The following is a 24528-nucleotide window of genomic DNA, read 5'->3' on the forward strand; positions in this document are numbered from 1 at the left end:
ATAAGGGAGAGATTTGTCCTTCCGTAGTAGCAGCCAGAGTTCCAATAAAGAGTTGAATCTGCAAAGAGAAGGACTGAATGATACTTTCTAGTAAATAAATCTCTGAGCTGGGCTGGGCAGAAATCCCTAAATGGAAGTTTTGTTGGTTAATATGAGAGACATGAAATAGCTGGTTTGTCTTTTAAAAAAATGTTTTTGTCAAAACTTTAAAGAATTCCCAAAAATCAGTAGATGTATGAATATTTCTGAAAGTTGGGAATTATCTCCTCTCATCTTGTGTCATTGTATAGAAAATTCAAGGTGATATCTCTTGTAGTTTTTTTTTTAAAAAAATGTTGTTTGTGAAATCTGTGGATGAGTGAAACATTTTGAAACCTGATGGGCTAACAGTGATAAATGTGTTCTATCATCATAGCAAGTTTCATGCCAATAACTCTAACAGTGAGGGAGAAAGAAGCCCCTGAAGTGTGCCCATTGGCACAATTACTTAATGAAAAGTAACGAAAAAATAGTTAACTTGTTATAGTTCTGATATGGACCCCATCCAATTTTGGAAACACTTCAGAAACAATTTTCCCCCACCCCCTAATTTTGTAATGAGTATTGAGACATTATTTTAATTGATCACACAGGCCTACTAGTTATCAATAGAAAGTTACAATCAAAGTGACACTTTATATTTCATATAACTTAATTTAAAATAAAATTGTTAGTATAGCATGAGATTAATCTGAGACAAATCCCATTGTTTATCCTAGTTCTCAAGCACTTGTTAGAAATCAGAAAGAAAATTTCTTATCTCCAGAAAATTTACTTACGTGCTTCTTCTTATATGTACCAAATTAAAATTGAAAGTCATGCAGAACAGTAATATTTGCTTCAGGGATATATCTAATGACTGACCAGAAAATGTAGCCATCTTCCATTTTATAATCCTCACAGAGAAAAACCACGTAACTTAAAGAAAGTGTGGCAAATAACTCCTAATCCTTACAATTAGTGCTGTCCCAATTGAGTGGCAAGACTTCCATAGGGCATTACCAGTGAGGCTTGGCTCATAGTTTTATACATTGGCAAAATATAGTTTGTGGCAGTTTTTATTTTATTTTTCCCCTAGAAGAGTTACTGAAATAGTTTTGAAGGAACTCCTCCATAAAAATATCTCTTGTGGAACGCTTGGTGACTTCTTCGTTAAGAAACCCAGGCTTATGGTGATGAACAACTGATGGCGGCTTGGTCATATAGGGCTCAGTGTTTGGAGCTCAGATAATAGGCATATGTGGAAATAAACTGAAAGTCATTATTGTTAGGCTAGATCAATATATTCTTCATCTTCTGAATTTCATATTCCACTCTAAAATGTTTCCTACCAGCAAAGCCATGAGGAAGATCTTTCCTACCACAGAATTCTTAATTTATTCTTCCTAACATCATGTGACTAAACACTGGCCATTCTATTCTTCTTTAAAGATTTCCAGACATTGCTTCTTCTTCAAGAAATCTGACTCGGTGGTTTAAATATTCAGTCAGGCTATCGAAATGTCAATTGGAAGGTAGTCAATACAGGTCTTGTCTGTCATTTGAAAACTTAATAGTTTAAAGTATTTGTAAGCAAGCTGTTTCATACTGAAAAGAACCTGTGTTTGTTGGTATAGAGTAAACATTAACACATTTGTCAATAGTATCTGGATCTGTGTCACATCGGACTTGAGCTATCCCCAGTGCCACTAATTACACCATAGGCTTTTCTGAAGCTCCAAATGTGGGTTACAAGGATGATAGACAGATGGTGGCAAAAATCAACTTGAAATAAATGTCAGGGGCTGGTCCTTGCTACAAATTCTTGCTTTGTAGTCTGTCTATATAAGACAATTTTTAGGGACCTTTTTACATTCCCCCCACTGGTAAAATCTGGGTGAAGAAGAAGACTTAATTATAGACATTTCTTTCATAATAAGATTTTTTTCCACATTGTGTCTCCCCCTTCCTGTCATAGTAAGCCCTTGTTAACAATGATTGGGCCTCAACGGATGTGGCAATTCCTACTATGACTTGTTCCTTCATGGAGGATGTTCACAAGAACATTTTTAACTTGTCATCTTACTATTATTTTGCTAGCTGTGGAGGTCACTAGCACATCTTTTTTTGAATGAGGCTGCTGCCACTTTTCCTCTCCTTTTTTTTGGAAGACTAAATGATCAAATTTCTTTATTGATAGGCTGGTGATTGGAAAATAAAATACTTTTGCCCACCATGCTCATATAAATCTATCAGCAGCTAGTGATGATGCTGAAGATTATATCTGCAGTTTTTTTTTCTCTTTCCTGCTTGCAGGCATGGATCTCTTCTCTAATTGCACGGAGGAATGTAAAGCTTTGGGCCACTCGGATCGGTGCTGGATGCCCTCTTTTGTCCCTTCCGATGGACGCCAGGCTGCGGATTATCGCAGTAATCTTCATGTACCCGGTATGGACTCTGTTCCAGACACTGAAGTGTTTGAAACACCAGAAGCCCAGCCAGGGGCAGAGAGGTCCTTCTCCACCTTTGGCAAAGAGAAGGCCCTTCACGGCACTTTGGAGAGGAAGGAACTGGATGGACTGCTGTCTAATACACGAGCGCCTTACAAACCACCATATTTGAGTAAGTACTGTTCCAAAGGCTGCTAAAGTGTATTCCGTTGATGGGAATCGAGCTCCATTCCCCAGTGTGCTTGCTAGGAGTAGAGAAGTATGCCAGAGGCAATAGGGGGGAAACCCTGAATCCCTTTGGATTGAGAATCACTGAAGAGAGCAATGTTGATTTTTTTTTTTAAAAAAAAAACAAACAAACACCTATGGCGTTTTAAATTTATCACTTCTAGGACCTTGTTGAAGATGGATCTGTAAAAACGAAATGCCTGTGCTGATTTTTCCTGGAACTGATGCCTTAGTGATTTTTTTCCAAGTAAATAATTAGCAAGACAAGTATTTCTTCATATTTGTAGCTATCTGTGGTGCCTCTTGATTGAAACTTCTTGCTACACCAAACTGTTTTATACCACGGATGGTTTGTTCCCATTGAACAAGGCTTGGAGATCATCCTATGTGAGTCATATTTTCCTGCTCTTCCATCTACCTTTTGTTCCCTTGCCCATCCTTCAAAAGATGGACCTGAATATTCTGTTTTAATGCTTGTTGACCGTGATCGGTATGGTATGGTGGTGTTTATGTGTGACCAAGGGAAGAAGTTTGGGAAAGTTATTTCATTATTCATTTCAGATTCTTTGCCAAGTGGAGTCAGTTGAAGTCATTCTTTGGCCCAAAATGATATATCATTATCCTTACCAGCACATTAATTTTATTGCAAAATTATAAAAAGCCTTCTTTTGATTACAAGCGTGTGTGGTGATTCTTATAATCTGTGTGACTGGATTTTTGGACAGCTACGTAGCATCCCAACCCCCAGAGTCAGACATGACTGGACTTACCGTCGGGGGAAAACCTTTACCTAGCATCAGCCAAACCAATACCTTCATTTAGAACATTGCAGTGGCTGCAAATGTTGAAGGGATCCTTCTGAAGTCAAAATGAAAGTAGTGGTTATAGCATTACTCAAGTCTATATTCACATGTTCCAGACTTCATTTTGCTTTTTAGGGTTTTCTTTTCATGACCCTCAGTGTTCTTTCTTGGAGACTAACTATTGCAAAGTAGTTTAGTTGCCTAGTCTGTTTCAGTCTATTTCAGCTTTTAGACTGAAAGGTTGAGTAGAGCAGAAGTTTCTAATTTCAACTTTGTGATCTATATATATAGTTACCACCTCCTAATGTTGAAACACGTAACTAGTTACAAAACTGCCATCTGGGCTGCCTTTGTAACTTAATGATCTAGAGGAGAAAGGCATTTTGAAAATGTTCAGCTCATGAACCATCCCAAGTACATCCTTGACTCTGAAGCTATTTTTAAGCCAAGTGTCCTTTTCACAACTTGAATTCAAATGTTTCAGTCCCATTGTGTTGAATTGTTTTCATGTGATGGCACTTATACTTGTTTGTTTTATGGAACAATCAAATATTTCTCTTGAGCAGTATCTCAGTTGAAGAGGTATTTTTACACTGACAAATTGATATCAGAGTGTATTTTAAAAGGAGTTCATAATCCATCACTTTCATATAGCTTAGTATTTTTTTCATATGCAGCACATTGCAAATCAGCTCCTTCTAGTTTATTCACTTAACAACCTGTGTCTTGTGCCTTTGAAGCATTTAAACACATCTTAGTGGTATTGGTAGTGTGTGTATGTATGGTGTGGATTGTGTCAAGTAGAGGTCAGTTTGGGTTGTGATAATGGGTTTACACTGCATTCTGTCCTCTAGTTTAGATCTATATCTAATCTAGTATTAGATAGTTGGTTTTATTATATTTACTGTACTTGCAGTTTTTATAACCTTGGCTTTCATATTTTTTTAAAAGTAGAAAAGAGTACAGTATTTTGCAGAGCTGAGAAAATATTTCACAGTGAATAGGCTGGTGACTGAATGCAACAAGGGTAGAGACCATTCTCAGTTCAGTACAGCAGAATTCATACAAGTGGTAACCATAGCAGAGCTAGCAGCTGAGTAATAGTGACCACAATATGATTAAGTTTCCATCCCTTGGGGCAGATTGCAGGAAAAATGGTTTAAGAAACATTGAAAGGTACAAAAGGAATGAAGCAAGTCCATAATTGAGAATATGCTAAAAGAGTGAAATCTGCAGTTAAAGCATTAATCACTCCACTGACTAGGTTCATGGGAAAACTGTGGGAGAGACAGAGAACTGTTGTATTTGAGTTTAAAAACAAAATACTTTTTATTTCAGTCTTTGTTTTGTTTTTAATTTATGGAAGAATGAGTAACACATTTGCTTTATTTATCAGAACAAATATGTTATTACTATGGAAACATAATTATAGTCTCCCCTCTCATTTTAAAAAAATGCTAACGATGGGGTGAAGTAAATCTAGAATTTGCCTTAAACCTAATTCTTGTGTTCATATCAAATCTTTTGATCTGATTTGTTCTCAAATAAGCCAGTTCTTTTTGTGTTGCATAGAGAGGTAGGTTTCAGAAACACATTTCATAGCACTGGAAAGGAGCACTGAAAAAGCTACAATGCATAAGCACAAGCGACATATTAAATATGTATTCAGTATAAGAAGCAAGCACTGGTGGGAAGGTGTGAGAAAGAAGTAGGCACTGGAAGTTATTTTTAAAAGAAATTTACTGCATTTAAAAAGGCAAGTTAATTTTAGATTTTGTTTAAAATAAGTAAGTTGTTTTAGTTTATTTCTTTTGGAAAAGAAATATGTTGACAACACTGCAAAAGTAGACTATTCCTATCTCTCTCTCTCTCTCTCTCTCTCTCTATCTATCTATCTATCTATCTATCTATCTATGCACACACACACACACACACACAGCATGCAGTAATTTCTACCTCATAATGTGTGATTTTTTTCTCAGAATGCCGACAAGGGGAAAAAGATAGCTATTATATTACTTTTAAAATATTGTTTTTTTTCCTTGTCACCTCAAAGTAATGTGTACAGACAATTTGTTACTAGTACCAGTCTGTTGTGGTGGTTTGAATGTTAAACTGGGAGGTCAAGGTTTGAATCACATGAAAACACATTGTGTGATCTTCAGCAGATCACTCTTTCTCAACCTGAGACCTCCTCTGAACAAATCTTGCCAGGAAATTCCATGATAAGTCTGGATTAGGATCACTATAAGTCAGAAAGCATTTGAAGACACATAACAACTCCACCTTGGGTATTTGCTGGAGTCTGCTTCCGGGATCTTCTGGAAGCAAACAAAAAGGCCCATTATATACAATGATGTAGTAAAACGTTGTCCCTTATAAAAAAAAAATGGCTAAATCAAAGGTTTTTTTTTTGGGGGGGGGGTTTATTTTTGGCGAGGAAGGAATATTTTCAAGCTATGGATGAATCTATGGATATCGAATCTGTGAATGTAAAGGGCCAACTGTATTTTGCTTCCAAAATCTGGGAAGAAGATAAGTGGTTGACTGCTCTGCTATCATGCTGGTTTAATCTCATCATGTTAGCCACAAAATATACGGATAACAATATGTATTCCGCATAGCAAGGCTGCAGGATATATAGCAGATGAATAACTTTACTAAGTAAATAGGAAATATAAAGTAAATTGGTAAAATGACCATTAATTGAAGAAAGTACAGATGAACATATTTCTAATATAATTTGTTATCATCTGAAAAATGAATATTTTTTTTACACAAATATTCTGGTTTACTACAGATCCGATCAGAGGATTAAATACCTTCTGAAGAAGTTGATAGGACAGATGCATATATTTTATTCATTTTATAGGGTTATTTATTCATATTATAGGGTCATTCATTTTATAGAATGAGGAGTCTGTATCTGAGAACGAGAAGTCAAGTGACAAATTGCTGAAACAAATTGACACATTAAATAAAAATAAGTTGCTGCTTACGACAGATGGTGTTCATCCAACAGATGAAAGAATGTTCATCAGAAAAGTTGACTTGGTTTCCAAGTAAACCCATTCTAAAGTGTACCACATCCAAGCTATAGCTAAAATTAAATTTAGGAAAAAAACACTTTAATCCATAGCAAATGCAACAAGCTTAATGCAACCAGTTTAAAAATACAGGCGAATGCTAGAGAGAAGAACAGAGAGTGTTCTTTCTAGCCCTAGCTGTCAAGACAAAATATGAGAAGAGTATATATATGTGTTATTAAGGCACAGTCCCTTGACTGGTGTGGATTACAATTCTATCTACATAGAGGAGGTTCTGGACAAAAGAATATCTGTTTCTTATCAGTGAAAACCCCCCATTATGTTTGTGGGCAGAAGTATGAGAGGAATTTAAAATAATAGCAAATAGATAAATGGGATCACACACTGACTGAGATCTTATATGGCTGGGTGTAGCATTAGTTCTGCATATGGAAATGCATTATGCCTTTTCTGTTATCAGCCTCAGGATTACCATTTGTGATATGATAGCTCCCTCCGCAGCCATTCTATTGCTGATGGAAAGTGGAGGGATCAAAGAAGATTTGGTATCTCTTTTACCATAAACTAACTGGCATCTCCGTAGATGATGGCTATGGGAACCATGGGAACATACCCATGTGTTTTTCCAACCCTGTTTGCTCTTCACTATTGATAGAGGAATAAAATTCTGACCTCTTGTCAGAATTGTGTAAAAAATGTAAAATGGGTTTATATTTGCATATATAGCTAACAGGATGCCAAACACTGTATCACAATTTTAATTTCAGTCTGAAGAATTCTAGACAACAGAATCATACAGCATATTGAAAGCATATTGAAGCAGTTCTTTAAAGTAGAAATGTGATATTCTTTCTATTTCATTTCTCTAGTTCACTATCAATAAAGAATTGAAATAAGTGGGTTCTAAGAATGTTGAACCACAAGAACAATAACCCAGTCCTTAGAGTTTTCTTAATGGGCAAACCCACTAGATTGGACTTTATAGATTAGGAAATTCATAGAACAATTTCAGTCATAAATCATTGTAAGATATTGCTGTGTAGGGGGAAAGCACAATTGGTTTCCTTAAAGTGCTTGGCTAGCTTTTGGTAACCAAATAATTACTTATAGTATTTTATTAAACACAACTTGGTATCTTTAATGTTTAAGTAAGGAGTAGTTACCATCTTTATATATAACCCTGGCGCTCATGTTTACAAACCAGTTAAAATTCAACTACACATTGAACAGAATTTCAATGAGAAAAGAGAGAAAAGATTCTTCAATGCTAACCAAGTTTAGTGAAACGCCAATACACCGAGCCTTCTCTGTCCCATAGCTGTCTTCCACACAACTTGATTTTTAAAAATTCATTAATGAGGTCAGAAAACCCTCAAGAGTACGATTCAGCACAATAGGCAGCAGCTAAAAGTAAAATTGAAGAACATCATTTAGCATTTGTGTTAGTCTAATAGGGGCAGTTTGATCTTATGTCAGAGGTGAAGAAAATGTGTCTTATGGGTTCGATGTGACCCCAGTCCCATCCTGAAGTCCCCAGAGCCCCATAATACAGCAGAGATTAAACCAAAGCTACCACCAAAATTCTGTGTAACCTGCAGCTATAGATTATAGAAATATTTCCCTGTGTTTCAGGAAATACAGCTTCATTACTTCTATATTTACTCTGTCGTCTTTCCTTTTAAAGGTAGCACCTGCTGGAGGAAATGGGGAGGCTAAAAGCTTCCAGGGAGAAGCAGGGAACTGGAATTATATCATTCCAAGGCTATAAAAAGATTTCTATCTCCTTTAATGGCAGTGCTGGCAGCACTGGTGGGAATAAACAAAAGCTGATCCTAAAGCTGCTCCTGTGATGTGCTCAAAACCAAACAAATTCTGACATGCTCAAAACAAAATCAACTCTATCTGGAGTCAAAAAGGGACTGAAACACAGATCTCGGACTCCATGGGCCCTTCCACACAACCATATAACCCAGAATATCAAGGCAGATAATCCACAATATCATCTTTGAACTGGATTATCTGAGTCCACACTATCAGATAATCCAATTCAATATGGACTTTATACAGGTGTGTGGAAGGGACCCATGTTTTCTGTGCTCTGCAAGCAACCCTTATATATTTGCCCATCAAGAGTGGGTTCTGGATCTATATTTTGTATGAGTAGCAGAATATTTGCAACAACCCTATCTGTAAAATCATTGTCAAACATTCCTATCCTTTTTACACTCCAAGAACCAGCATCTGCAGAACTCCTTGCCAACTTCCCATTTCCTCTTCCCCCTCCAGATAATAACAACAGTAGCCCCAAATCCACTTCCTTTAAAAATTGATGCTTAAGAGGAAGTAAATTCAGAAGCCATGAAGTTGTAATAAACAGTCTTCTCAGGTGCTTCGAATCAAAAAGCTGCCAGTGTTGAATGGAAATTGGGTGGGAAAATCTTTTGTGACTTGATAGGGATGGATGGAGGTGATCAGAATTCTATACCACCAGTATAGTATCTGCCTGCTTCCCAATCTTACTCCTCTTCTGTTAGAAAAATTTACTCCATTATGCGACAAGTAGAGAGAAAAAACTATTATTATTGCCACTGGAGGAAGTAGCTATTTTGTATTTTAAAATTTAACATTCAAAATAAAAATTAAAAGTAGGAATTAGCGGGCTCAGGAGAGGAGTCCAGATCCTCCAAAGTCTCATTGGGGGAGGGGGGCAGCTTCTAATCCTCTGGCTGTTACTCATCCCTGTTGTACAATATATGCTGGCTAGACCCCAATGATCACAACAGAATATGATGTTATTCACAAATTTAGTCATGTTATTCACAATTGATAACTGAAGCCTGTGTTTTATTTATGTATTTATCTTAATGCAAAGTAATATGTTTAGAAAGACCATGTAAACTGGTACTCTTAGACAAGTCACTCAACTGTTTGGCTACATATTTGCTACTGCCTGTACCAGGAAGAAAATTAACAGTTATCCCACTTAAAAATACAATGAAAATTGTATTTTCCAATTGATCTCATTTCATTGAGCTGTATTAATAGTCATGCACGTGATTTGCACTGCCAAGTTATGATGTTAAATGCATATACCTTAAAGTAAGCTTTATTGAACCAACTATGTATACTATAATGTGTGCTATTAATATAATGCTTTCTTTATAATCAGCATTTTAATTAGTGCAGATAATTCTATTCCGGGTATATTTTTTATTTGTTTAAATAATGGTTAGCAATGCAATCTCATGCAAATCACTTTAATCGATTTGTAGGAATTATAAAGTGATTCTCCATTTCATATTCATGTCTTCTGGTTGTCTTCTGGATCTGTGGGTCCTTCCATACAGCCATATAACCTAGAATATCAAGGCAGGTAATCCACAATATGTGCTTTGAACTGGACTATCTGAGTCCATACTGCCAGATAATCCAGTTCAATGTGGATTTCATACAGCTGTGTAGAAGGAGCATGAATTAGTTACTTGTTCTTAGGGGGTTAAAACCAGAAGAATTTTTCATGCAATTTTCAATATTATCTGATAAAAGTCTGAATTGTGCTTTAATAATAAAATAAAATATCAAGAAAAATTGGGAAAGATATCACCCTACATTTGTAATTTTAGCCATACAACTATTGTGTACAGTAATTGACTCTAATTCTTTGTATGGTAAAGGCAGTGGAGAGAGCTTGGCAATATGCCTCAATAATATATAATAACGACACAGATGATTCAGTGCCATTGATTTACATTTGCACAGTACTTTCCATCGAGAATGATTAGAAACCTCTTAACAAAACTAAGAATAGGTAACATTAGCTTATTACTGTATGAACATCACTTCTAAAGATAAATGCTATATGTTGCTAACAGCCCAGGGCTAGATTTTGTCGCACTGAGAAGCTGATGATTTGCAGCTTGACTTAAGTGCCAGCTTCTGAACGTGATTTTAAACTGTTATGGAATTTTATAGGTTGATTTGTAGGATTTTTTTCTTGATTGAAAAAACAGCATCATAATCTCATTGATTTTGGATATGGAATGTGGCATCTAAATCATGAAACATGGATGGGAATGATATGGCCCTCTAGATGTTGTTGAGCTATAGTTCCCAGCATTCTTCTTCATTCTACCTACCATCTTGAAGTTGAAGTTCAACTGCATCTTGAGGTTCATTAAACATCAGATATATGTCATTTACTAGAACTCATAGAGCAGAGCTCTTGTCTTCAACATACAGAAGACACAAAGGGGCTTTTAGAAAGTTTTGAGAATTCTGTCATAGACTGTACAACATTTTTAAATGTTTTCATTGTTAGTTTCATAATCACCCCACATGACATCTTTGCCATTTTTAGTGGAGATGAAATATGTTTCTCGTTAATATTTTTCTGGGTAGTCTACTGCAACTTGCTTATATTTTTGCTTCTACTCTAATACTGCTATCTCAAGGTCCCTGGTTCCAAAACATCCATCTTGACTTACGAAGACTTTCTTTCAAGTGCCTTCATTCTCCACAAGAAGAAATGATATGAAGACCAGCAAATTAAACCAGATCTCTGAGAAGCCCTGTCTACTTCTACATCAGCTACTAGACATATACAGAAACAAAAGCAACTGATAACTATATTACATAACTGATTTCTGTTGTGTTTTTGTAGAAATTTGTAGTGCCCACAATGAAGGTATTCATCGTTATTCCCTTGTTTTTAAAGTTCAATTTCTTTTAATGAAGATGGTGATCGTGATGGTGATTATGATTATAATAATTGCAGCAGTAACAGCAGTATAAAGTTTGTCTGTCTGGATAAGACACTTTAGTTCAGGTCTAGAAGGGCCATCTTGTTCAACCTCTTGCCATGCAGGACTTCACAATGAAGCACTCCTAAAAGAAGACCTTCCAACCTCTGTTTAAAGACCACCAAAGAAGAAGAGTTTACCACTCTCTGAGACAGTCTATTCAACTTCAAAACTGTTTTTCCTAATGTTTAGATGGAATTTGAATCCATCAGATTGGGTCTCGGAGCAGGAGAAAGCAAGATCATTCTATATTTTACATGACATACCTTCAGATATTTAAAGATGCCTATTGTCATTCCACATACGACCTAGTTTAACTAAGTAGTATTTCCTTTTTAGTAAGGATCAGGTCACAGACAATGTAAAAGACCACAGAAAGTTGTTGATAATCAAAATTTATAATAATATGGGATTAAATGGACAAATAGCGTGAGATGGTGTAGAGCAGCATACAATGTTCATGAAAATACAAATATTTATGACAATGGTTGTCAATGTCATGTGATCAATGATACAGTGTCTTGTTACATCAAGGTAGCACATTAGAAGAGTGGAAGGAAGAAGGGATGAGATAAATGTTAATGTATCAGTACAAATGAAGACTTATTACGTAAGATGAAAATATAAATGGAAATAGCATTGATTTCACCACAAACATTTCTTATTCATATGTATGTACTTCTCACAAAATGAAAAGAATGTATGTATCAGTATTGAAGAGAAGCGAATGAAGGTTATCCAACAAACAACTAGAATTATTTTAATAAGAATTTAACACAGTACTGCATTTTGTAATGAAGAACATACTTCTTAAATGCGACTCTGTAACACAATTGTTAGAAGTATTATCTATTATAGTCTGCACACATCCACCATGTGCTTACTGTTTTTAGCTTGATTCTGATGTACATTAAACCTTCATACAACACTAATATGTAAACCAGTGTAACAAGTGTATCGTACTGAATGTTGTGTCTATCTAAACTGTTTCAGACTTATCTGCCATGTTCCTGAAAGATTTGTACTGTACTTTGGCAATGAATACAATTAGTCCTTGGTATCTGCTGGGATTTGGTCTCAGGACCCCCTGTAGATATCAAAATCCAAGGTTGTTGAAGTCTCATTATATACCATGGTGTAGTAAAATTGTCCTTAATATAGAATGGCAAAAATCAAGGTAAGAGCTGTTCAGCAATGGAACACTGCCTCAGAGTGTGGTGGAACTCCTTCTTTGGAGGCTTTTAAGCAGGAGCTAGATGGCCATCTGTCAGGGGTACTTTGTCCTTTTATTCATGATAAGGGGTTGGACTGGATGTTCTGTGTTGTCTCTTCCAACTTTGATTCTAAGGTTTGCTTGTTGGAATATCTTTTAAAAAAAATCAAGACATGATGGTTCAGTCCATCAATGCAGCATCTGTGCATATGAACTGTATATGTCTCACAGTATATGGTTCATATCACTGCTTCTTAAACTGTGGGTCCCAACCCCAAATGGGATCCCTTTAGTTAATATTGGGGTCCTGAAAAAATTTGCAACAGTAAAACCTTTCTGAATATCACCTAATGGCTGCTTAAGACATTTACATTGATTTGTTGTACAATATTTACTGTAGACTTTGCAGAAGATGCTTCATTTGCACTTTATAAAAAGGAAAACCAGCCTGTTTAGCAAGCCTTGCAAATGCCGATGTTTTTTGTCAGTAAATGTATGGTTTTTATCATTATTTTATAAATCTATATAAGTGGGGTCACGTAAACATTTATTAGATTGAAAAGGGTTGTGAGTGGAAAGGTTTAAGAATCCCTGGCCTATACCACCAAAGTATCTTAGAATTGGAAAGACCATGAGGACCATTCAGTCCAACCCTCTGCCATGCAGGAATACTCAATCAAAGCATCACAAGAAGTCTATAACCCATGTACTTCACTTGTACCTTGTGCACATGCAAGCACCAGGCATCGCTTTACTACTGATGATAACAGCTACAATTTAGGGTTATTTAGCATAACTTGATAAGTGTAAAAGTTCCCATGGCCCTTTCAGTACTACTGAAAATGGGGATGAGAACCGGACCCAGAACTAATGTAATTGTTTCATTGTTCACAAAGTTAGCTTTGGATAGAACTCTGAATATTCTTCCACATTCTGGATCAACTGCAGCTCTTTGGCACTTCTCAAATGGCTTCACATAGTGTGCATTGTAGTGATCTAGTCCTGATGTAGTTAAGTCTTATGTTGCCAAGGCAAGATTTTACTTCTTCAAAACAATCTTTTCTTTTTTCCACTCCTCTAGAATAGATGCAAAGGTTTCCAGTCAGCTCTTTTTAATGTCTCTCCCCTCCTTCTCAAAGCAACCAGACAAAAATGTCTGCAGGAGGAAAATACAGCCGGCAGCAGTTGCATCTCATTCAGACCAAGATTTCCCTGACTAAAAGCCTCCATGAATATTTTTATATATACCCTCACGTTTAATCAATAACATGATTCTTTTCAAATAAAAAATACAATAGCTCTTTCTAGAGTCTTCTTTTTCTCTAGAATACATAAGTTTTTAGGCTAAAGGATGTATTCTGCATGCATTGCTGAAGAGGTCAAAATATTCAGTACACCGAAAGCAATGTAATCCAGTGATCTTTTCAAAAGAAGTGAAATAATTTGCAGACCCTTCCCAAGGCTGTTTTGAGCTCTTGTATTATACTGTAAAATAAGTAAAAATTATTTCCTTGTTTAATAAATTGAGATTTTCAGATACATTAAAATTCATAGCAGATACATTAAAAAGTATATGTAGAACAAAGAAAAACAAAACAGAAAGAGCAAGAATAGGATAAAAAAGCAAAACAAAGAATAGAGAGAAAATGCTGAAAAAGGTGACTTCTCATCTTTCTAGTATTTATTTAAATATATAATCAATGTATACCTCTCTTATCTTGTAGCTACTATCTTCCTTTCTATAACATTTACAAGTAATCATTTTTAATGTAAATATCTACTTATTTTGTACCAATAGCCAATGAAGGGTTAGTAATGCTATCAACTCACTGTAGAGTTGATATTTTAATCGTAATAAATAAAGTTCAGGTATTGAGCAAAAATATAATTGAAGAAAATGTGGTGGCAGGATTCGCGGTCCTTATAGACTTGCTTTTGGGGTAATAGCCATACTCATCCTACTCATATCTCATTTGCATCTGACTACTTTGTTTCTGTTGTCACAGTGCAGGAGTGATATTCTTCAGATTTTGTAGGTGATCTCCCATTCTCCCTTTAATCTGGTTGGAAATACATGTGGCCAACCCTGGTTTCTTTGCCAGTGGTTGCCACATTCATGGACCTTCATGGAGGAACTTCAGCTGGTCATTGCCATCACTTACAAATCCCAGTAGCATTTTTTTCTTAGCTTAGTTTTTTCGCAGCTTAGATATCAAGCTTTAATTCTGTGCATTCCTTGAGAACATAGAAAAATTGTTCATTATACTTAGTAAAAGTTTGCATCTAACCATGTTATCACACCAGGTCTTTATAGCAGGCAGCCCCACATTTCTGTCACCTGCAGAATTCTGAGAAATGTAGTTTAGGGCAGGTCATTTTGAATTCTCAGCTACAGAGGTCCTCGCCTTCCCAAACTACGTTTCCCAGAATTCTACTGGTGGCAAAAATGTGGGACTACCCATTTTAAAGCCCTGGTGTGTAATAATGTTGTAATAAGTTCTTCTGGTAATGACTTGTGATGATCTGTACAGCTTTGTTACCTTTCCCATGACTTACATGTCCATCACTGGAAGAGATCAGTGACTCGTACATCCAAACTTGGCTAAAGCATATCTGTGGCATGAATCTATTGTTGTGAAGGATCTGTTTTTTTCTTTTCTTTTTTTGCTGTATAGCAACAGCTAAGAAGTTGTGAAGTTGACAGTTTGTTCAGAGCATAGCACTTGTAACTGTTAATAGAGAAGAAAGAACAGAGTTTAAATTTACGATTGAGTTCTAAAGGCTCACAAAGTCTCCCAGCAAGGCTTTGGTAATTTTCCCAAGATATTGGAACAGTGAATCACTGCTGTTCTGAGCACTTAAGATATGCTACTGAGTATGGATTGATAAAGATATTACGTTTTCCTCCAGACAAAGAAATAGGATAACTCGACTAGTGTAATTTTGATGGGTTCCTCCATATGTAAACATTTTTCCAAACATTACATTTTTATCAAACCAAAGATGTGCTAGTGTAAGTGAGAAATGCTCTTTCTATGATAAGAAAATAAGCGTAATTTAAGTTTCAGGCCTTGACTTAATAAGGGAAATGTATTCAATTTTGCAAGGCAGAAACTAAAATATGAAGTTTATAACATACAGAGAAATATGTTGCACGTTAGTGTTAGCATCTGCTTAAATCTTGATTTTGAATGGAAATACAGACTCCAGGTTAATGATTGGAACAAATTATTTCAAATGAAGTTATCATTTATGTTAGAAATTTTCTAATGGCTATGTGCAACTTAATTAGATTTATTTTTAACTTGATTGATACTGTTGGAATATCAGCTCTAACTTAATTCCAGAATTAATTTATTAATTCAGTTATTAGTTTGTTTGATGAAGAACAGCATTCTCAATCTGATTTTTAATCAACCCAAATGACTATAGGAGTCCTTGCTTTTGGTCAGGTTTACAGTACTTACTACTTAATGTCATTTTTTTTTAAAGTCTATTTGATTTCTATATTGGCTCTCATGCCCACATATACAGTTTCTGCCTTGGATGCTTGAAGAATGTGTTAGTGATGAACAAAGTCTTCACTGCACAAAATTGAGTCAGTCACTTGGTCCTAGGCCAAGTTTTGCTATATCCTTTCATTCTGTACTGTTTCCTACTTTAGATGTCCAGTTGTCTATGACTAATAAGATTTGGGTTTTCTCCTGAATTTCAACACAAAATATTCAGATTTCTTCCTTTTCTGCCTCTGTAATTGAAGATTTAACTTGGGTTATGATTATATTGATCGATTTTCCATGAGGTTCATATCTTTTAACTACTTTTTCTGCATTTTTGCTCATTATCACTTCTACCCTATTTCTTCAATAGAACCACTATGGCAAGGTAATGCCAATAGTGGGATGCCTAGTGCCATTCAAATTATTTTCCATGAGAAGTGGAAATTTTATTCATATTAAAATAACATCTTTGCTAGTAGTGGGTCTATGTCTTTTTAAAATAACGAGACCAGTAATGTTTGTGCAAAACCTATTGAATCCTTTAACTTACAATATTCATTCTTGTTGTCATTTCAGCTTGGCAGGTTTTCTAAATAAAGAAATATTTTTCTTGTCTTTAACCTGGGTTCTAATACTTTGGTGAATTCCATCTCTGACACATTTTCTGGACTATCTCAAATCATGAACTAACATTGTGCCAACATAACAGATTAAATGGTAGAAAATAAGATGCCTATAGTGACAGGTGCAGCTTCAGTATAATTCACACCATCATTTCTTTAAGTTGGGACAAAATTGTTTAAATCCCATGGAACAAGTGGACATAACGTGATTATAGATGGCTTGATATTGCTTCATCGTTATCATTTTTCTTTTTCTGACTGTTTGAAGAAAAGGCAAAAGAAGAAATAAACAAAGATTTAAGATTGCTTAAAGGCGGGTTCCACACAGGCATTTAACCTGTGCCCGATTGGGCATGAGTTAAAGTCCACACACCTCCCTATGGAGCTGGGACTTTCCTGGAGGGGTATCTAGATGCCCTGCCAGAACTTCTCACAGGGCACCCAGACACCAAAGGAACCCCCCCCCCCAAGAAAAGCCTTGAAATTTAAAATAACTTACCCAGCCACCATTACCCTAGTGGCAGATTCCTCCTGGTGCATAGAAATGATGCACCAGGAGAGCTCCACCACCATGGTAATGGTGGCCGAGTAAGTTATTTTTAATTTTAAGAGGTTTGGGGGAGGGGGTACAACTCTCTGGGTTTTCCAGACTGATTCATCCTGGAAAACCCAGGGCTGTGTGGACTGCCCCCATAGAAGTTCCAAGTCTTTCCAGGGGGCACTTCACACAGGGCCCATACTGGATTAGACCCAGGTCTTTCAGGAAGACCTGGGTCTAATCCAGTACCTAATTAATTTGGGACAAAGCTGGATTTTCCTGGTTTGTCACTTTTACCGGAGGTATCATTTGGACATCTCCTGTAAAAATGCATGAGCTCGCATGTTTTGGGTCCTGTGTGGATGGGCCCTCAGTTATAAATGCATAATCCTACCTTGAACCCACCCAAGCCTTCCTTAACAACCAACAGCCAAATCAAGCAATGGAGATCTAATTAGCTAGTGTTTGAGGTTCAGCAGATTGACATTTCCAGTGAGCAAGGTGATAGATTGTGATGGGGTCCTCCTTCTAATTATTACAGCCTTTCTGTCTACTAGAAAGGGTCTGATAATGTCATTCTATAGTGCCTCAATTATCCATTAAACAGACCTTAATGTAGCAGCTGGCTGTTAGGGTAGGCTCCAGGACATTTACAATTGTGACAATCATGAATACACAGTGTTACTGATTATGGAGAAGTTTTTGGTCTGTAACTCTGTAATGGGAATACATGATGCCAGCCAGTAATTTCATTATGTAATTAATTTTTCAGTAAATAAAGCTAATATATGAGTTTGGTTTTGCTGTAGCCATGGCTTTAGTTTGCAATCCCAAATTATGATGCCTCTTTTACCATCTTTAAAGTGAGATCGTGATAAAATATTTCCTTTAGATCTACCTATAAGGGACAAAATTGTATAACATCTGGTTTATTCAATTTAGATTAAATAAATACGTTGTGCCATTAACTTTTTTGCAGTTAAATGACAGAACAGCCCAGAAACATAGCTCATATGCTAGGTAATAATGCTCTATAATTGTTGTTATGATGGTCTAATGTCAGTGATGAAGAGGATAACAAGTGACTTATTTCAGGCATAATATGACCCATCACTTACATGGAAATTGCAGTGAAGAATATGCTAACCATATATTTAAACAATACAACCTTGAAAAGGATAGTGAATGTTATGCAGAATGCAATTAAGTACTCTGTAATCTTGATAAATTGGAAGAACAGACTGAAAAGTGATAGGATAGCACTTCAAAGCAACATATAATTGGCTTGCTTTTACACACAAAAGAATGAAGTAGATAAAGAATCATATGACTAAAGGAAAAATAAATATGGTTTGAAGAAGTCATAGGAAATGACAGCTAGATTACAGTGAATATCTGATTATTTGTACTAAAGTTAATAATAGTAAGAAAGGCTGAAGACAACATTGTACAAAAAATATGCAAAATCATCCATTTATTTTCTACATTTGTGCTTCACAAATAATGAGCTAAGAGCTGATCTGCACAGTAGGAAAAAAACATGCATCTTGGGGAACCAAAATATATCACTTTCAATTGCAATGTTTCAATCACATTGAAGTATAATCTTTTTTCTGCTTATGGAACACTGGGATACCAGTGATACCAAAGCCCTTTCCTGAAATGGCCATGCACATCAGAATTTTAAAGTGATATACTTTTAAGTAGGGATAGTCTATCTATTCCTCAAAACCTGTCTTAGTCAGTAGGGATGTGTTCAAGGTATACTTAGATATTGTTAGGGGATGAGGTTGCTTAGCCAATTAGACATCATTGGCTTCACTTCTGACAATCCCTCCTTCTACCTTACTAGCCCAAGTAGGCATCAACTGCCATCACTTCTACAAGAATGTGATCTCTTCCAGAAATGTACATCTGCTCAGGCTGCACCTTTCATTCACCAAAGGTTTAAGTGTTTGATTATTTAAAACTGAATTTTTTAAAATTTGACTATTTCAGGAATTTAGTTTAAGGAAAGATTTGCAATACATTTTAAATATAGTAATTCATTCCTTTGAATTTCTACATATTTAAAGACTTGGAACAAGACTCTTAGCTTCTGAGGGCTCTTCTGCACAGCACCTAAAATGCAGAAATTACCAGATTAAAATGGGTGGCTACATGATGCTAGCAGTAAATTCAAGCTGATTCACTACAACAGACGAAAAACACGACTTAACCGGATCACCTTTTATTCCCATTGTGGCCGGAAAATGCATATTCACAGCACTGTAAATCCCTGCACTCAAGGAATATGTGCAATCTTCTTATATTTATAATAAGATATTCTCATGTGTGCATATACAGTCCAGTGGTTATGGTTAACGGAATTATTTTTTAAAAACCTTCCACAAGATGTCCTATGTCTGCTCTCCATCTTGTTCTGATATAGAAGAAGCCTATGAGGACAGCAGGGGACCCAATCCCAGGACTGACAGCTCTGTGTGGGTCCCAGGATTTTTACCCCCATTTCAAACCCAGATTTGTGTGCTGTCTGAACGCTCCCAGACTTATTACTGGAACTACCTGGGCCTTTGACAAATGAATTCTGGGTGGGCCTTTGAAGAAAGGATCAGCTAAAATCTGCTTTTTCTTCTGTACTTCATACCAGAAATTCTCATATGGATTTTTATGTTAGAAATAAATGCTATTTCTTGTAACTAATATTGCACAGGAAAGGACAAAAAATATCATCTTGCACATACAATTAAGATAATCCTCTTCCAGATGTTCCCAAGGTTATCTTGAACCCAATATCTTGCTACTTTAAAGGACTACTTTTCCTCTCCAACACATTTCCTTAGCAAAATGTAACTATGTCGACTAGTTTTGAGACAACATGGCATTTTTCAATTGCCAGCACCAAATGGAAGATCAATATGTCTTGATAGGTATCTTGATAGTTATCACAACAGTTTTATGAATTTTTCTTGTAATTACAATGACGCAATATTTAATTGTCCTTACAGCAGACTCTTCAAAATCATTGACATTTGAGTTAGTTGTGACTAATTTATATTTCATTAATTTTAGTGGGTCTACTCTAAGCATAATTGCGTCTGGATTCTGTTACAAAATAACATAAAAATAAGATGGCATATTTGTAAAGATGGCATATTTCCTACGCCAAATGTAAGTTGGTGTCAGACAGATAAAAATCACTTATCAAAGGAAGAGTGAATATAACACAATGGTATACAGTTCATACATATTCAAAAACAAGTTCCTCTGAGCTTAGTGGATTATATTCTCATTTAAGTGGTTTGCAGATGTAGCAAATTACAATCACTGATCTCACTTCTATTTTTATCAAATATGGTAACATCTTTTTATTTGAACTGATTGTTAGGACAAATCATTGTAAGGCTGTAGAATCTGGCACATTCAAGGTCCTGACATTTCATAGCCAAAACCTGATGTTATCACAGTGGATGGGGGCTGACAACATCAGTATCAGTAAGCATAAACATCAAACATAATTCTATAGAGCATATTGTAGTAAATTAACAAGTGAGACAGAAGAGGAAGGATAAGTAATGTCTATCGCAGCTTCTTCGAAACAAATAGCAGCACTTGGACCAAGCAGACATAGTAAAAAGAAAACACAAAGTTCTAAGGTAAGGTCTTTCCTCTGAGATTTCTCTGTTTGCTCTGAAAAACATGCCCCTTCCACACAGCTGTATAAAATCCACATTGAACTGGATTACAAGCCACTGTGGACTCAGGGCCTTTCAAGACAGGGCCCATATTTTTAAGGCTTTTGGGGGGAGGTCCCATGCCAGCGCAGACGTTACCACGCTGGTATGGGAACAACTCTCGAGAATGCATGCTTTTTTGGGTGCCTATGGGGACAGCAATGCAGGCAAAAACAGGTTACTTTAACCCATTTCCGCCTGCAATAAATTGCTGTCTGGAAGTGCCCTCAGATAACTCAAATCAAAGCAGATATTGTGGATTATCTGCCTTGATATTCTGGGTTATATGGCTGTGTGGAAGGCCCCACAGAAAAGAGGAATTTGGACCTTAGACCTTGAAGGCTTAATTCATACACGTGTGATTAATGCTATTTTTGATGCTGAGCTTCTGGGTAGGTAACTACTGTGTTGAAAGCACTGACCCAGTATCATCCCAAACATTAGATGTGTACCCTTAAGCAAATAGCCAAGCTCTTTGAATTTTTTAAAAAAAATTGCAAGAAAGTCATTATTCTACGCTATATCCTGATATTCTTATAAACAGAAATATCACTGTATAAAACTACTTACATGCTATTGGATTTTATGCAGCATCTAACAGTTTAAAAGTTTGTAGGTCATTTATATGTTTATACTATATTAAGTTTCATCATTTCAGTAAGCACAACCTCCATTACATGTGCATAGGATTGTAGCAGAAGAAGATGGATTTACTTGAATGTGTACTCAGTTTACCTCCAATAAGACAGATGAAATGTATAGGACCCCCCCCCCCCCGCCCTCTTCCCATGGATATAAAAATCCATGAATGCTGAAGTCTTATTATATGCAAAGGTGTAGTACTGAAATAGTATCTCTTAGGTAAAATGTCAAAATCCTGGTTTGCTTTTTCATTAAAAAAAATGTTTTTCTCAAGCTATGACTAGTTGAATTTGGGGATGTTCAATCCATAGATATGGAGGAGTCTTGCTGTAGTCTTGCCCACGTATCACACACAGTTTCCCCCCCCTCAAAACAAAGACTGTTAGGTGGCAAGAAACACACAATCATATTTCAGGCTGAAACTAATGAAACTAATGTGTATGTGTACAAAATTTGGTTCATAAACCTTTTAAGCAAATTCATTTCAGTGTTGGTCCAGTATCCACAAATATGCTGTGACAGAAAAAATGACCTATTTCCATTTAGATGAGCCATCTGTCCCCTTTTGATGGTGGAGGTAACAACATCAGTGTCAAAGTCACTCTGAATGGCGGGTAAGCTCTGAATAGTTAGTACTCCATCCATTAGTGCCATATCCAACCTAGTTTGCCTCAGAATCAGGGTTGTCAAAATAGATATGAGTCGATTCCAGCAGTGGCATTACACATGCAATTACATGAAGCAACATTAAAGCCTAAGAACACATGGCAATTTTATGCCAGCTGTGGGGAAGAAAGCTTTTGGTCATACTTGCTCATTTTTTGACCTCAAAGTATGGCCAAGGCCATTAATATAGGGCATAGAGATTTAATTATCTGCTGGATATATTTATTTATCTAGATAAAAGCAAGACCGTTTGTCACAAAGGCAGAGAACAGAATAATTGCTATATTCATTATTTCATCCATAGCCTAGAGACCTCTTGTCACAATTCATTCTCCCCCTCCCATTTTACATGGCCTCTAAATAATTGTACATTGCAGGTTGAATTTTGTTGTCCCACCTAAGACTGGATTTATACTGCCTTATATCCTAAGATCTCATCCCACTTTATCTGTTTTCAACTGGATTATATGAGTCTACACTACCAGATAACCTGAGATAAGCAGATAATCTAGAATCATATCCTGGGATACATGTGTACATTCAGCCTTAGAAATCTGCATGTGGGTTCTGAGTATTGTAGAAAGAACAGCACAGATTTATTAGTGTTGAAGCTCCAGATCTCATTTAAACTTGATTTGAAGTCTTCGTGGGAGGAAGCCTGCTGTTTCTTCCCAATTGAAAGTTATTTTGCAGAAGTTAAGGAAAAATCACAGCCCTTTAATGTGAGCAAGCCGATAATGTATTCTCAGATACTGTAAAAGATATGCTGGTGTAGTGAAAAATGGCGCTGTGTAGGTGCTTTGTAACCCACAAAATGGAGTCGAAGTGGCAACAGAAACCATATCTATCCCTTACCACCAACATTTTTCTCACAAATGCTCCAGATGGATGTGAGATCCACCAGGATAGTGCTTCACAAACTGTGTTCCATGAAAGCCTACAGTTCTACAAGAACATCATAGGAGAAAGAAGAATGGATAGGGAAAGTAGTAGATATCATGAACATGGACAAACTGACAGGGATACTCTCAAGATCACAAGGGAGGTTTATAAAAGAGACAGACTGCTCCCCCTTCATTGAGTTGTTAAAAATCAACAAAGTAAAATGGGCAATATAGAAACAGGAGAGGACCGAATAATTAAAATGGACAATGCAAATAGATTACTACCGCTTTTGGACATAAAAACTAGATTATTAAGGAATAAATAGAAGAAGAAAGAAATAATTTTTATACCACATAGAAGATTGGAAAGGACTCATTACCCCCTTTATATATTTTATATACTTTTTTTCTTTGTTTTTTCTTTTTTCATTATTTTTATATTTCCTACTTTCTTATCCTCTTGGATTGTTCCCACACTTTTATGTAAAAGAAATCTATTTTCTCTTTAATAAAAATTATTTTAAAAAAACATCATAGAGGTGGTGCAAAAAATCTTTAAAATCAAGTCTAAAACCACACGAAATCAACTATTCATTTGTCTCTAATGCAAAGAAAGGGGGAGCATGGGTTATCTCCAAATACCTTTTCATCTTATGCTTGCACCAAAATCAAATTTAAAAGTTAGTTGAATGCTGTCCCAAATTTACGTATTCAACTGTTGGACATAAAGCCTATTTCAGAACGATTTTGAATACAAAATGAAACAATTTTATTCATCCCATTAGGTGTGAATCCAATATTTTTTTTGTACCAAAATAAAGGTTTGTAGTTATATTTAAAATGTTTTCTCTTTATTTAATAAACTAACTGCATTATAAAAACACTCAGGTAATAGCAGTAGATGAAAGAAGGATGAGCAATGGATGTAGCCTATCTGGATTTCAGTAAGGCCTTCAACAATGTCCCCTATGACCTTCTGGCAAACAAGCTAGTCAAATATGGGCTAGGCAAAACTACAGTTAGGTAGATCTGTAATTGGCTAAGCGAACGAACCCAAAGGGTGCACACCAATGCGTCGTCTTCATCATGGAAAGAAGTGACAAGTGGAGTGCCGCAGGGCTCCGTCCTGGGCCCGGTTCTGTTCAACATCTTCATTAACGACTTAGACGAATGGTTAGAAGGCACGATCATCAAGTTTGCAGATGACACCAAACTGGGAGGGATAGCTAACACTCCAGAAGACAGGAGCAGAATTCAAAACAATCTCAACAGATTAGAAAGATGGGCCAAAACTAGTAAAGTGAAGTTCAACAGGGACAAATGCAAGATACTCCACTTAGGCAGAAAAAATGAAATGCAAAGATACAGAATGGGGGATGCCTG

At 36.2% G+C, this 24528-nt stretch overlaps 1 protein-coding gene across 8 annotated transcripts in view; it reads left to right on the top strand.

Moving 5' to 3' along the window:
- The window catches only part of pcdh10 (protocadherin 10), an 80043-nt gene that overhangs the window by 19359 nt on the left and 36156 nt on the right, over positions 1-24528 (top strand). For 2 of the 8 annotated variants that reach the window (XR_010006252.1, XR_506484.3), the window contains exon 4: positions 2335-3083. The exons of 2 other annotated variants lie outside the window; for them this stretch is intronic. Coding sequence is in view for 4 of the 6 variants with exons in the window: in XM_003221661.3 (XP_003221709.3) it covers positions 2335-2640; positions 10998-11080 (389 nt within the window). In the remaining 2 variants the exon portion in view is untranslated. Of the gene's footprint in view, positions 1-2334; positions 3084-10997; positions 18017-24528 lie in introns of those variants that run through there. 4 more of the 8 variants (XM_008111886.2, XM_008111888.3, XM_003221661.3 and 1 more) reach the window with 3 other exon arrangements.

Source organism: Anolis carolinensis, chromosome 5 (genome assembly GCF_035594765.1).
Source record: "Anolis carolinensis isolate JA03-04 chromosome 5, rAnoCar3.1.pri, whole genome shotgun sequence".
Lineage (NCBI taxonomy): Eukaryota > Metazoa > Chordata > Lepidosauria > Squamata > Dactyloidae > Anolis > Anolis carolinensis.